Source organism: Scyliorhinus canicula, chromosome 20 (assembly GCF_902713615.1).
Source record: "Scyliorhinus canicula chromosome 20, sScyCan1.1, whole genome shotgun sequence".
NCBI classification, from domain to species: Eukaryota; Metazoa; Chordata; class Chondrichthyes; order Carcharhiniformes; family Scyliorhinidae; genus Scyliorhinus; species Scyliorhinus canicula.
In genome coordinates, this window is record NC_052165.1 from 48,364,479 (window position 1) to 48,380,142 (window position 15,664).

General features: G+C 41.9%; 1 protein-coding gene across 5 annotated transcripts in view; it reads left to right on the forward strand.

Annotated features, from left to right (window-relative positions):
* osbpl8 (oxysterol binding protein-like 8) overlaps positions 1-15,664 on the forward strand; it is a 350,856-nt gene that overhangs the window by 305,801 nt on the left and 29,391 nt on the right. For all 5 annotated transcript variants that reach the window (XM_038780245.1, XM_038780246.1, XM_038780247.1 and 2 more), the window contains 3 exons: positions 1,377-1,474; positions 3,098-3,187; positions 4,289-4,425. In XM_038780245.1, the coding sequence (XP_038636173.1) occupies positions 1,377-1,474; positions 3,098-3,187; positions 4,289-4,425 (325 nt within the window). The remainder of the gene's footprint in view (positions 1-1,376; positions 1,475-3,097; positions 3,188-4,288; positions 4,426-15,664) is intronic.

A 15,664-nucleotide genomic window follows, 5' to 3' on the forward strand; every position in this document is an offset into this window, starting at 1 on the left:
TTGTGGACATTGCTGACTCAGCTAACATCTATTGCCTGTTTCTAATTGCCCTTGAAAATATGATGATGAACTGCCTTCTTGAACCTCTGCAGTTCATGTGTTGCAGCAACAACCACAACACTGTTAGGAAGTGAGTTCCATGATTTTGATCCAGCAGCAGCTAAGGAACTGCAAAATATTGCCAAGCCATGATGGTGTGTGACTCAAAGGGGAACTTGCACATGATGGTATTCCCATGTATCTACTGCCCTTCTCCTAGGTGGTAGAGGTCATAGGCTTGGAAGGTGCTGTCAAACGAGCCTTGGTGAGTTGCTGCAGTGCATCTTGTGCACTGTACACACTGCTGCTACTGTGCATCTGTGGTGGAGGGAGTGAATGTTGAAAGTGTTGGATGTGTTGTTCCCATCAGGAATGAATTTCAGATTAAGTCAGAACTCTCGCCTCTTATCTTGGACCAATGTAGGTTCTTTTCTGATACTAAGCATTATTCTTTTGAGGTAGCAGCATAACCACGATGTTTGCCTGAAGTTACAAATCCTCCATATAAAAAGCTCCATCCCAGCCCATCATTCTCCTCATCCAGCGTGTCTTGGAGTTTTGTATGTTTCTATGTTTATCACCATTTACAGCTTTGCTATTTTAACACCCAATAAAAATAGATTTTATGCCAGTTGATCTTTCGTTGTCTTTGTCAGTATTGTTTCATCGGTGTCCGGTCCTTATTTGCTTTATCAGTCAAAAAGGCTGAAGACTTGCCTCTAGTCATGCTGTCTTCTAGCAGGTGGAGGGAACAGCTAACTGATGATGCACATTTCTCTGTTGTATGTGGAAGTTGAATAAGTCTCCTGTTGCTAAAAATCCTCATAATCGAAAATGCAGAGCAGGCTATTTTTTGTCAGTCATCCATTAGCATTTGCAGCTGCTTTTGTTTCTCGTGCAGGAAATTTAATATAGCCATCTTTTCACTGAACTGGAATGATTAATGTTTTTCTAGTTTATTTTTCTGTGGATCTGATTAAGAAATCGTTGTTTAAAATCCAGCAAAATTTAACACTCTGTTGCACCATAGTCACATTCTAAAGGTTCTTTTTACACACTAATGCATCTCCAGTTGGGGTGCTGCTGCCTCATAACCAAGAGCATGAATGTACTGTTTATCTGTGGCCTTGCTCAACATTTGCATCTGGAAACCAGTTGAAGTCACTTGTTATTTGTTCAGATCGATTGAGGGCAAGAAATCTCTTGCAAATTTCTGGCTCCAGTTCAAGAACTGATTTATTTGGTATATTTAATAAAGTGTGAAGTTTGGTGTGTGATGGACAGGTGTATTTTTGCACGTCTAACACAAGCATTTTTCACAAATCCTTACTTTATAGGAATTGTTTATGGTCCAATGACTCTTGAACTTGGAGGCTATGTTAATATCACATGTGAGAAAACAGGGTACAGTGCTATAATCGAATTCAAATTGAAGGTGAGCAAATAATTCTTATTACTTTATTCAGCAGAATTTGGGGAATTGCCTTTCAATTCTGTTGCCTTTAATGGTAACATTAATCAGTAAACTAGTTTCCTTTATAGAAATTTCAAAAAGGAGCTGATGTAGCTGTTCTTGACTTCCATTCATTGCATAGGAAGCCATGTCATGCAAAAAATGAATAACTTAACTTCATTGTAAGTAAACTGTGGATTCCTGTTTCCAGCTGGCTTTGTTGCCTGTGCAATGCATAATTGTCACATAGGACAGTAGGGTGTGGCTTTGCACACAAATTCAACACTTTGGCTGGGTTCTTTGAGAGATGGTAGACACTTCTCTCTAAAAATGAAAGGTCAGATTTTCCAAGATTTCTTTCGCACAATTCTTGAGATTCTAAATCTTTTTATTCAATTTTTCCAATTCAGGGGCAATTTAGTATGGCCAATCCACCTACCCTGCACATTTTTGGGTTATGAGGGTGAGACTCACGCAGACACGGAGAGAATGCAAACTCCACACGGATAGGAATCTGGATCCTTGGCAGTGTGAGGCAGCAGTGCTAACCACTGCGGCATCGTGCCACCGAGACCCTAAATCATTGTTTCTAAAATACTTGAATAAAATCTTATCAACTAAGAAAATACAGAACTTTTAATTCAGGAATCACGGCAATGTAGCAAATGGGAGGTTTGGAATAATTGCTAGACAAATCCGCTGATCAAAACGTTTTTAAAAATCAGATCTCATACAAAAATAATAATTTTTTTAAAAATTGAAATGATTTTTAAAATTATATTTTTAATTCTGCCATTAGAAATCCTGAATAAAGGTATCCAGAATACTTGTTTTACAGACATGAATTGTTTTCTTAAAGGAAATAAACTCCTCATTTTATTAGTTAAACAAAGTGCTGGAAAAACTTAGCATGTCTGGCAGCATCTATGAAGAGAGAAAGAGAGTTAATGTTTCGAGTCAAATAACTCTTTGGAATGATTGTTGATCAACAATTGTTTACACTAATGATGGTCCTTGTCCAGCATACAGATGAACCAATGTAAAGAAATTATCATTAATTTCCAAACTATACATAAAATCTTGGTTAAAATAGGTTTCAGCTTAATTTTGGTTTATACATACCAGTAGTTGAGTAAGACAAGTATTAAAATCAAAACATTAATATTCCAAAATGTTATTAACATTTAGTCTAATCGATAAATGACATGCCTTTTGTGAATTAAATTGCGTCTTCATTAAATTTGCTGTGCAGGTGTTGTCAAGACGAGAATTTGATATTTAAAATGTACTTACGAATAGAAATCATGGCTAAACATCCCCATGTGTTGGGTTCCGAATCTCTGCTAGTGTAATCAGAAACACTAAGATGACTGAACTTGTAGCTTTCACCAGGTGGGAGTAGATAGGTGGAAATTTTGTGTGATCCTAAAAATGAGTGTAAGGATCAAACAAAAAATTGCTATTTGTCTTGAAACGTAACATTACAAAAATTAAGTGCCAATGTTACCTCAACTTTAAATGAGAAACTGCCTGCTCAAATAAATGTCATTATTGTGGTATTTTACATAGCCACTGCAGTATAGTCAATAATTGTCATGTCTGCAGCCATTTTTAGGCAATAGCAACAATGTTAACCAGATATTTGGAAAAATCAAGTTGGGATCAGAGGTTTTGGCTACTCTGGAAGGACACTGGGTGAGTTGTGTGATTTGTATTTGAGATAATTTTTGGATGTTGAAAATATCATTCATTTTAAAGAATATAAATTACAAATGACTGTGAAAGGATATATATAGACAAATTGGTGAAAGGGTAAATAGGTGGCAGATGAAGTTCAATATGGAGACGGGTGGGTAATTCATTTTGGTAGAAAGAACATGGAGAAGCATTAGAAAATAAGGGTGCAGTAAAGGGTATTCAGGAGCAGAGGGACCTGGGCATAATGTGCATAACTCATTAAATGTGACAGGGCAGGTGGAGAGAGCAACTAATAAAGCATACAGAATCCTCCGCTTTATTAGCAGGGGCATAGAGTACAAGAGCAAGGAGGTTATATTGAATTTGTATAAGACAATACCTGGACCTCAGCTGAAATATTGTGTACAGTTCTGGGTGCCCCACTATAGGAAGGATATGAACACATTGGAGAGAGTGCAGAAGAGGTTTACAAGATTGGTTCCAGGGATGAGAAACTTCAGTTGTGAGGATACATTGGAATGGTTGGGACTGTTCTTGAAGAGAAGAAGGCTAAGAGGAGATATAGAGACATTCAAAATCATGAGTGGGCTGAGTAGACAGGGAGAAACTTTTCCTGCTCCAAGGATCAAGAAGGACAAGGCACAGATTGAAAGTGATTTGCAAAAGAACCAAATATAATGTGGAAAAAAAACTTTCTCACACAATGGAGGTTGTTCGGGTCTGGAATGCACTGCTTACAAGTGTGGTGGAGGCAGATTCAATTGAGGCATTCAAGAGGGCATTTGATGATTATGTGAATTGAAGTAATATGCAGGGAAAATGGCAGAAGAATGGCACTAAATCATAATGCTCATTTGGAGCGCAGGTGCAGGCATGATGGGCCGAAAGGCCTCCTTCTGCACTGTAACGATTCAGTAAGAATTTAATGTAGACTATGCTACTTCTAAAACAGTATTAGAAAGTAAATATTCTAGAAATACTGCAATTTGTTTTGATTAATAATTTAAAAGAATTTCAAATATATTTAAATTATTTTGTTATAATTACAGTTACATTTTAATTCACTTGATTAGTTTCTACTTTTTTAACAATTTATAGGATGGTGAAGTAATGATTAATGACAAAAAGACTGGTGTGTCAGAAATATTCTGGAACCCCACACCTGAAATCCGACAACAGAGACTAACCAGGTGCACTGTGCTCTTTGATGAACAAGAGGACATGGAGTCAGCAAGGTACGGCTGTTATTATACTTTAATACTCAACCCGCCCACCCCCTTTCAATAAAGGCGAACAATCCATTTAACTTTTTATTTACTTGTTATACCTACATGCTATTTATGCTTGGCTGAAATTTAAATATTTTGCAAATTTTATGGCAGTCCCTGTCCCCATTGTCTCTGACAATTAACCGAGGTAGCCCAACTCTGATTAGGTTTTTCCGCGTTTCAGCTAAGTGAGAATGTCTAATGCTCTAAAAAGAGCTTTTGGGCAATTGCAAACGAAAAGTGTAAAATGCTTTAATCTTAACATGCTTTATTGTGCTTTGGAAACCAAGTGCTCTCTGGAATTCCTTAAATGATTCAAAACTTGTTCTTATTTTGTAAGTTGGGTGAAATATAGATATAATTGAGTTTGGGGATTTTTGACCAGAAAGATTAACATTGAGATTTTGTTCGTAAGTGAAGCAGTTTCTCACGATTTTTTTCAAAAGGGCAAAACTGCATATAGATTGGGTGCGTCAAATTAGACACAGTACAATAGAAGAGGAATTTGTGTATGGGATGGTTTTCTGGACCAATATGCTGAGGAACCAACAAGGGAACAGGCCATCTTGGATTGCGAGTTGTGTATTGAGATGGGATTAGTTGGCAACCTAATTGTGAGAGAACCCTTGAGGATGAGTGACCATAATATGATAGAATTCTTTATCATGGTGGATAGTGAGGTAGTTGATCCTAAGACTAGGGTCCTGAATCTTAACAAAGGTAACTTTGATAGTATGAGGCATGAGTTGGCTATGATGGACTGAGAAACGTTGCTGAAAGGAAGGACAGTGGATAGGCAATGGTGGGCATTCAAGGAACCAATGGGTGAACTCCAAAAGTTGTTTATTCCTATTTGGCGCAAGAGTAGACAGTGAACCGTGGCCAAACCATGGCTTACAAGTGAACTTAGAGGGAGTATTAGATTCAAAGAAGAGGCATACCAAGTTAGCAAGAAAAATCAGAAGCCCAAAGGGACTTGAGGGTCCAAGTTCAAGATTTTCTTAAGGTTAACGTTCAGGTTCAGTCGGTAGTAAGGAACCAAATGCAATGTTCGCATTAACATCGAGAGGGCTAGAATACAAGAGCAAGGAAGTACTTCTGAGGCTGTGTAAAGCTCTGTTCAGGCTCCATCCGTTCAAACAACATAACGGGCTACAAAGCGAAGCCGAGCAGTATCTCTGGCAGCAGCGCACCCCTCCCCGATGAACTTAATGCATTCTATGCTCGGTTTGAGCAGATAACCAACAATCCGCTGTCGAGTGCCCCAGCAGCCCATAATTCACCCATACCCACCATCACAGTTTCCGAAGTCAGATCGGCCTTCCTGAAAGTGCACCCACGGAAGGCGATGGGCCCGGACGGGATCCCTGGTCGTGCACTCAGAGCCTGCGCATACCAGCTGGCAGAGGTATTCACAGACATCTTTAACCTATCCCTACTCCACTCCGAGGTCCCCACCTGCTTCAAGAAGACCACCATCATACCGGTACCAAAGAAGAACCAGGCAACGTGCCTCAATGACTACCGCCCGGTGGCCCTGACGTCAGTAGTAATGAAGTGCTTCGAGAGGCTGATCATGAAGCGCATCACCTCCATACTCCCGGAACGCCTTGACCCTCTTCAATTCGCATACCGTCTCAACCAGTCCACATCAGACGCCATTTCCCTGGCCCTACACTCATCCCTAGAGCATCTCGAAAACAAGGACTCCTACATCAGACTCCTATTTATTGACTACAGCTCCGCCTTCAACACCATAATCAAAGCTCCAAAACCTAGGACTTGGCTCTCCACTCTGCAACTGGATCCTTGACTTTCTGACCAACAGACCACAGTCAGTAAGAATGAACACCAACACCTCCTCCACAATAGTCCTCAATACCGATGCCCCGCAAGGCTGCGTACTTAGCCCCCTACTCTACTCCCTGTACACACACGACTGCGTGGCAAAACTTGGTTCCAACTCCATCTAAAAGTTTGCTGACGATACGACCATAGTGGGCCGGATCTCGAATAACGATGAGTCCGAATACAGGAGGGAGATAGAAAACCTAGTGGAGTGGTGTAACGACAACAATCTCTCCCTCAATGCCAGCAAAACTAAAGAGCTGGTCATCGACTTCAGGAAGCAAAGTACTGTACACACCCCTGTCAGCATCAACGGGGCCGAGGTGGAGATGGTGAGCAGTTTCAAATTCCTAGGGGTGCACATCACCAAAAATCTATCCTGGTCCACTCACGTCGACGCTATCACCAAGAAAGCACAACAGCGCCTATATTTCCTCAGGAAACTAAGGAAATTCGGCATGTCCACATTAACCCTTACCAACTTTTACAGATGCACTATAGAAAGCATCCTATCGGGCTGCATCACAGCCTGGTATGGCAACTGCTCGGCCCAGGACCGTAAGGAACTTCAGAGAGTCGTGAATACCGCCCAGTCCATCACACGAACCTGCCTCCCATCCATTGATTCCATCTACACCTCCCACTGCCGGGGGAAAGCGGGCAGCATAATCAAGGATCCCTCCCACCCGGCTTACTCACTTTTCCAACTTCGTCCATCGGGCAGGAGATTCAGAAGTCTGAGAACACGCACGAACAGACTTAAAAACAGCTTCTTCCCCACTGTCACCAGACTCCTAAATGACCCTCTTAATGGCTGACCTCATTAACACTACACCCTGTATGCTTCAACCGATGCCAATGCTTATGTAGTTACATTGTATATCTTGTGTTGCCCTATTATGTATTCTCATGTATTTTCTTGAATTTTGTTTAATTCCCTTTTCTTCCATGTACTGAATGATCTGTTGAGCTGCTTGCAGAAAAATACTTTTCACTGTACCTCGGTACATAGAACATAGAACAGTACAGCACAGAACAGGCCCTTCGGCCCTTGATGTTGTGCCGAGCCATGATCACCCTACTCAAACCCACGTATCCACCCTATACCCGTAGCCCAACAACCCCCCCCTTAACCTTAGGACACTACGGGCAATTTAGCATGGCCAATCCACCTAACCCGCACATCTTTGGACTGTGGGAGGAAACCCACGCACACAGGGGGAGGACGTGCAGACTCCACACAGACAGTGACCCAGCCGGGAATCGAACCTGGGACCCTGGAGCTGTGAAGCATTGATGCTAACCACCATGCTACACTGCTGCACGTGACAATAAACAAATCCAATCCAATCCATTTGAAGTATTGTGAGCAATTCTGGGCCCCGTATCTCAGGAAGGATGTGCTGGCCTTGGTTCACAAGAAGGATCTCTGGAATGAAGAGCTTGCCATATAAGGAGCAGTTGAGGACTCTGGGTCTGTACTCATTGGAGTTTAGAAGGATGAGGGAATATCTTATTGTAACCTACAGGACACAGAGGCCTAGATAGAGTGGACGTGAAGAGTATGTTTCCTCTAGTAGGAAAAATAAGAACCCGGGGGGCACAAGCATCAGACTTAAAACTGAAATGGGGAGAATTTCTTCCACCAGTGGATGGGGAACGCTTTTGCACAGGAAGCTGTGGAGGCCAAATCACTGAGTGTCTTTAAGACAGAGATAGCTAGGTTCTTGATTAATAATATGGGGAGAAGGCAGGAGATTGGGGATGAGAAAGGTATCAGCCATGATTGAATGACAGAGCAGACCTAATGGGCCAAATGGCCTAATTTTGCTCCTTTGTTTTATGGTCTTTTGGGACAAAAAATGGCCGAGGAACTAAACTCGTACTTTGCTTGTCTTCAAAATGGTAAACATAAATAATGTACTGGAAGTTCTAAGATGCACAAATTTTAGTGAGGAGTTGAAGGAAATTGGTATTAGAGAAATAATGTTAGGGACATTAGTGCAATTGAAGCCGATAAATCTCCAGGGCCTGATATTCTTTATCCCTGAGTACTTGAGGAAGTAGGCTTAGAAATAGTAGACCCATTGGCGGTCATTTTCCAAAATTCTTTGGACTCTGGAATGGTTCCTACAGATTGATGGGTAGCTAATAAAACTCCGCTATTCAAAAAGGGAGGTAGAGAGAGAACTGGTTGCATTCTCCAGCGGAACCGTCGCTCTCATTGTTTTCCAACACAGAAAAATGGTTCTTGAGTGAGATGCACTCTGGGGCTTTCTTGTCTACACCTGCCCACCTTCCTCAGACTGGTGGTCACCCATTCCCTGTCTGACTGCACATCCTTCAGCTGCGGAGTGACCACATCTACAAATGTGATATCTATGAACCTCTCAGCCTCGCGGATGCACCGCTGTGCCTCAAGCCGATGCTAAAGCTGGTCAAGTGGTAGCACTTCCTCCACGTGTTCATCAAGACTGCAAAAAGTGCCTAAGAATTCCCACATTGCAGACAATGCAGTGCAGGGGACTGAGCTCCCCAGTCATACTTTTAGTTGAAAAGACTCTTAAATTTATGCTTAGCAGAAAATTATTTACGTTATTCTTAATAATCTGTTTTAACACTTGACTTTCCTTATTGTAACTTTAAAGTGGAGAAAACAATTTGCCTACCAATCAGCTCCCACCCTTGTGCTAATGGTATTTTTCAAAAATTGATGCCAGGCCTTTGAATTTTGGTGCTGCCGAGTGTCTGGAATTTGGATTGCCTTGCTCCGCCCCGTTGCTCCCTCACAGGTCAGCTTCCGAGTGCTGCTCCATCATGTCACTCAGTCAGCTGAGTTAGCTACCTTGGCTGCTTCTGCACTGTAAATTCTATGATTCTTTTTAACTTGTTAACTAGGTTGTTTGTAATTCCCAAAAGTACTCACTCGAACTTTAACTCCACTAGGATGATCCATTCACCCCTTCACCCCAGGCAGTTGCCTAACATGGGCGGGGGGGGGGGGGGGGGGGGGGGACAAAATTGCTTATTGTTATTGTGTTTTGGGGAATATTAGCATTTTAACTACTTTGGCACTTTTTGAATATGAGTACCTTGTGCATCAAAACACTACCTTAGATCCAACTCTTTGTCATGTCAATTTAGTAAACCAGTAGTCAAAAAATTCTAAAACATGATTGATAGTTAGGACTGTTTAAACCATAGTACTGTACCAACGCCAAAACCTTCAAATACCATCACAAACTGAAAAAGTGAAGCTCGGGCTGCTAACCAATACTGTGCTTGATGGCTGAACTAATGTGTCTACATTTGAAGAATGTTTGTTGGATGTGAAGTGTTTGTGGGACACCCTGAGGATGCGATAAAACACTATAGATACATGTTCTTCATTTCTTATATTTCTTGAAGCCTACTCATTAAAGAGAAAGTTGTGTTCAAAAAATGAAAATAATCATGAATATATTGCATGATTTCCTTTCACTCTGCACTTTTTCAAAATTGCTATAGTTTATATTCAATGATAGAGAGGGATTACCATACCTTGTCATTTGTCTTGCTACATCATTTCTTATTTTCTCACCTGTTCATGCTGTCCCACCCAGGAGACAATGCAAAACGTTAGACTAAAGTATTTAGAATACTAAATAATGACTGATGAATTCCATTATATCTGACTCCTGTTCACAAATCACTCAGGCTGTGCTTGGGATGGGTTTGGAAACTGAGAACTGTTCTACTTGAATTACAATACAATTATCCTATTGTCCTACATTTATTCAGCAATCTGATACTGGGAAATGCAATGCCTTCCATCCATTATAAATTAGTGCCAAGAATTAAGCCTGAAGAATTAGGCCTGGGATCTGGACATCGTTGGCTGGGCCAGCATTTATTGGCCATCCCTAATTCTCTTTGAACTGAGTGGCTTGTTAGGGCATTTTAAGAGTCAACCACATTGCTGTTGGTCTGGAGTCACATGTAGGCCAGATCAGCTAAGGATGGCAGATTTCCTTCCGTAAAGGACATCAGTGAACCACATAGATTTTTATGATAATCGACAATGGTTTCATGGTCATCATTAGACTTTTAATTCCAGATTTTTATTGAATTCAAATTTCACAATCTGACACCGTGGGATTCAAACCTGGGTTCGCAGATTATTACCTGAATATGGGTTATTAATCCAGTGAGGACACCAACGTGCCACCATCTCCCCCTAAATCATCAGACATATTGACATTTGTGTTCAGATGCGGTAATTTTGGGATGATGGAATCAAATTACACTTCCGAGTGAAATAGTAGCCTGCTAGTGCAACATCTCATTATACCAGATGCTTCACTCATCATGTGTTCCACTGGGCAATACAGAAATCACAAAATTGTTGAAATGCAGCAGGGAGGACATTTGGCCCATCATGTCTGCAACAGCTTTCTGAATGAGCAGCTCATTCCCTCCCCTTCTCCCTCCAGCCCTGCACATTCTTCCATTTCAGGTCTTCATAGCTGAAATTACTCATCCATGGAACCATACTCGTGAGTTTTTCCTGCACTCTCTCAGATGCGTTTATATCTTTCCTAAAGTGTGGCATCCAGAACAGGATGAGTACTCCAGCTGGGGCCAAACTAACATCTTATCCAAATTCAACATAACTGTGTAATTCTTTTCAAAGTTTTTTTTTGTGTGATGAGGTTCTGTACAATCGGAAATCTCTATTTTTTTTCTTCAAAAATATATTGAAGAGAATGTCATCCTGTTCATCTTCTCCCTCATGCACTCCAGTGCACACCGTGCATTTCCTTGACAAAAGAAGTACCTGAAGAAAAAGATATATAGTATAAGCACCAGAAGAAAACAAAATCATCCAATAAATTTGTTTGAAATAATGGAATACTGAAAATGAAGTAATTTTCTTCCAGGGTGTGTTACGGGCCAGGGTTTAGAGAACACCAAAGTCTATCATGGAGTTCACGATTTTTAATAGATTGTGGTAATGGGGAGCACAAGGGCCTACTTTACAGGTGTGATGCAACAGAGATCTACAGTACTTTTAAAAACAAAACCATGTTTATTTATGAATCCAGTTAACACTTTATTAACGCACAGTAAACATCTTAACAACGATCAACACCAATAATCCCCACAGATACAATATTCTATAAGTAACCCTTCATAACTTTCCTAACAACATCCATAAGACCAAAATACCCTTTTTACAGAAAGACAGCAGAATTCTCTACAGAAAGTAGGTATTACTTTGATATCCTAAAATGATCTGGAGACAGTCTTTAGATTGCAGAGAGAGATCTATATACAGCTGCTTGCTTTGCCTGCAGGTATCCAGCTCTGAAAACAAAACTAAAACACACTGTAGCTGCCTGCTCAAAAACGAGAAGTGAAAGACAGTCAGCCCAGCTCCACCCACACTCTGACATCACTGCAGCTATTTGATAAACATTTCTTAAAAGTACGTCCATTACAGCTTTACATCCACTACAGCTATTTGATAAACACCCAGTTCTAAAAGGTACTCTCACATGATAGGTGAAACAAATTCTTCTGGTGGGCAGCTGAAATTAGTTACTTAGCTGAATAGCCTGATCGCATTTCTGTAACTGCAACAGAACTGACTCTTCTGACTTTCAGGTCATATAAATACAAATTCTGAGTGCAAGCTTGAACTGGTTATGAAACTAGGGGCAGAATTTTATGGCACCCTCAAGGAGGGTTCTGAAGTAGGAGGGAACGTAACATTGAATGGGTAGGATTCCCCCTGGGAACTCACCTGCCCAAACCCAGAGACAGTTTCACGCTTGAGCAGGCAGGGCATCGGAAGAGAAACCTGCCCTTTCACCTGAACGCCCATAAGTGACTGCTTAACTGCCACTTGAGGGTCTTTTCGCACCCAACCTCAATTTATATGCTGGTGGGAGCAGATCTGGGTAGGATGGGAAGCAGAATAAAACTTCTCCACCTCGGGCTGGAATGGGAGTGGGTGGGCACCTTAATCTGAAGGCCCGAGTCAGGACACACTCCCCTCTGTGACCTTGGAACTCCAGGACCCCTCACCGTCCCACACCGCAATCGCTCTCTTGATTGACCAACAGCTCTGATAGGCAGGGTGGACAAAAGTCCAGCCCAGTGCCAGAGGGACTCAGTGACATAGTGGTATTATCACTGGACTAATAATCCAGAGATCTGGGTTAATGCTCTGGGGTTCTGAGTTCAAATCCCACCAGGACGAATTTGAATTCAATAAAAAAGCTGGAATTAAAATTCTAATGACTATGAAACCATTTCCAGTTGTTGTAAAAAAAAAAAAAAAAAAAAAATCTGGTTCACTAATGTCCTATGGAAGGAAATCTGTCATCCTTACCCGGTCTGGTCTACATGTGACTCCAGACCCAGCAATGTGGTTGACTCTTAAAATGCCTTCAGGAATGGGCAGTAAATGCTGGCTCAGCCAGGGAGGCTCGCATCTCATAAATGAATAAAGAATGCCAATCAGCGTTCAAGTGAGTGAGTGTTAAACGGCAATAGACTTCCGAAAGTCAGCGGTAGAATGTTATATGATAACTTTCGATTGTCATCTTCAAAATTCTACTCTAGGAATTTGGTGAGTGAGGGAGTTCAGGGTAGTAGGGGTTCCTTTCTTTTTCTACCTTTCTCACCCTCTAGTATTTGACTCATACATTGGTGCTGCGGAAGAAGCTGATTGGTAAATAACTGATAAGTTATTCTAATTATAACGAAAGGGTATATCAGGGCAGCTCGGACAAATGGAATGTACCTCCTGTGATATATGGTAAGTGTTGGGCATGCCACGCGTCCCAGAGAAATATATCTGTAGTAAGTGTCATTGGCTGCAAAACTTGAGCGCTGGGTTTTGTAATTCAGGGGGCAGCTGGAGTTATTGTTGTACATCCATGAGACAGAACTACGTGAACAGGATGTTTAGAGAGAGGGTTACACCACAGGCTAGGAGTGTGCAGGCAGAGAGGGAATGAGTGACCACATGGTGCAGGAGTACCCTGAGTGAACAGGCAGAGTCGTGGTCTACATTGGCACCAGAGACATAGGTAGCACGGTAGCATAGTGATTATCACAGTTGCTTCACAGCTCCAGGATCACAGGTTCGATTCCCAGCTTGGTCACTGTCTGTGCGGAGTCTGCACGTTCTCCCAGTGTCTGCGTGGGTTTCCTCCGGGTGCTCCGGTTTCCTCCCACTGTCCAAAGATGTATGAGTTAGGCGGATTGGCCATGCTAAATTGCCCCCATGTTAAGTTGGATTATGGGGATAGGGGAGATATGTGGGCTTCAGTAGGGTGCTCTTTGTAAGACTTTGCAGACTCGATGGGCCGAACAGCCTTCCTCAGAACTGTAAATTCTCTGATTCTATGGGGTCTTGGGGAGTAATGAACACAATTTAAAAAGCAGGATTGTTGTTACGATCCCAGTCAATGTTATAACTGAACAATTAAAAAGCAGAATCTTTGTTACAATCCCAGTTAATGTTATAACTGGACGGAAAGATTCCCGAATTGAACCCTGGCTCAAAAGACCATAACTTTTACTTTCTTTTTCTGAAACATGGAGGAACAGAGTCAGAGGACTGCTAATTAGTTTTAACAAGGAAAAAGGCATTTTTTTTAAAATTTAGAGTACCCAATTCATTTTTTCCAGCTGAGGGGCAATTTAGCGGGGCCAATCCACCTACCCTGCGCATCTTTGGGTTGTGGGGGCAAAACACACGCAAATACGGGGAGAATTTGCAAACTCCACGCGGACAGTGACCCAGAGACGGGATCGAACCTGGGACCTCGGCGACGTGAGGAGGCAGTGCTCATCACTGTGCCACCGTGCTGCCCCTATTGTCTCTCTAACTCAACACGTTGTTTACTCTTCCTTGAATTCTTCTAAATCATGCCTTGGCCTCTGTTCACTTAACTTCAGACTTCTTAGACACTTCTCTTCATTCCTTTAGTTTCCTTAACTAGCTGGATTTTAGATTACTTGTATCTTGTTTACTTAACCATTCTCCATAGTATGGCTTTTCTTCCAGAAAAGCCAAGCGAGATGTTCCCTCTCTAGTCTTCTAAACCAGCTGTTTCCAACAGAACTGTGAGAGCTGCCTTCTCTCTCACTTCCTCTCTCCCAACTCCAATAAAATTAGCTGAAGTAAAACTTAAAATCTTGTCTACGTTGCCAGGCTCCAGTTGCTAAGCAACACCCATATGTTTATTCCTTTTATTTATTCTTCACGCCGTAGCCCTCTAATCGCAATAGAACACAGTTGGGACTTAACCAAACCCCACACATACAAATACTTTTGTCCAGCATGAATCTAACTATAGGTTTTATCTTCCAGGCTTAGAAACATTGAATTAAACCCACTTAAAACGACACCTTATTTCTAATGTTTACCAATACATATATAAATCCCTTAAAACTACTTTTGTTTTCCAAACACCTCAAAATCAAAAATTAATTGGACCATATGAGCTTAATCTCAGAGTGTTTAAAGGAGGTGGCTGTGGCGATGGAGAATACATTGGTTATCTTTCAAAATTCTATAACTTCTGTAAAAGGTTCCTGTCAGTTGGAATGTAGTAAATTAGTGTTGAGGCTCAACCATCTTCAGCTGCTTCATCAATGACTTCCCTTTCATCATAAGCTCAGAAGTGGGGAAGTTTGATGATGATTTCACCGTTCACCATTTGCGACACCTCAGGTACTGAAACAGTCCGTGTCCAAATGCAGCAAGTCTGAACAATATCCAGGCGTGGGCTGACAAGTGGAAAGTAACATGCGGGCCACACAAGTGTCAGGCAGTGACTGTCTCCAACAAGAGAGAATCTAACCGTCACCCCAGAATACTCAATGGCATTTCCATTGCTGAAACCCCACTAGCAACATCCTGGGGATTGCCACTGACCAGAAACTAAACTGGACTAGCCACATAAATACTGTAGCTACAAGAGCAGATCAGAGGCCACGAATCCTGCAGCAAGTAACAACTTCCTGACTCCCCAAAGCCTGTCTACCATCTACAAGGCGCAAGTCAGGAGGGTGATGGAACACTCTCCACTTGCCTTGGTGAGTGCAGCTCCGACAACACTCAAGAAGCTCGCACCATCCAGGACAAAACAGCCAGTTCGATCGGCAGCCCTTCCGCAAACATTCAGTCCCTCCACCACTGACTCCCAATGGCAACAGTGTGTACTATCTACAAGATGCACTTAAGGAACTCACCAAGGCTGTTCAACAGCACCTTCCAAACTCACGACTGCTACCATCTGGAAGGACAAGGCAAGCAGACACCTGGAGTTACTGCCATATGGAAGTTCCCCTCCAAGTC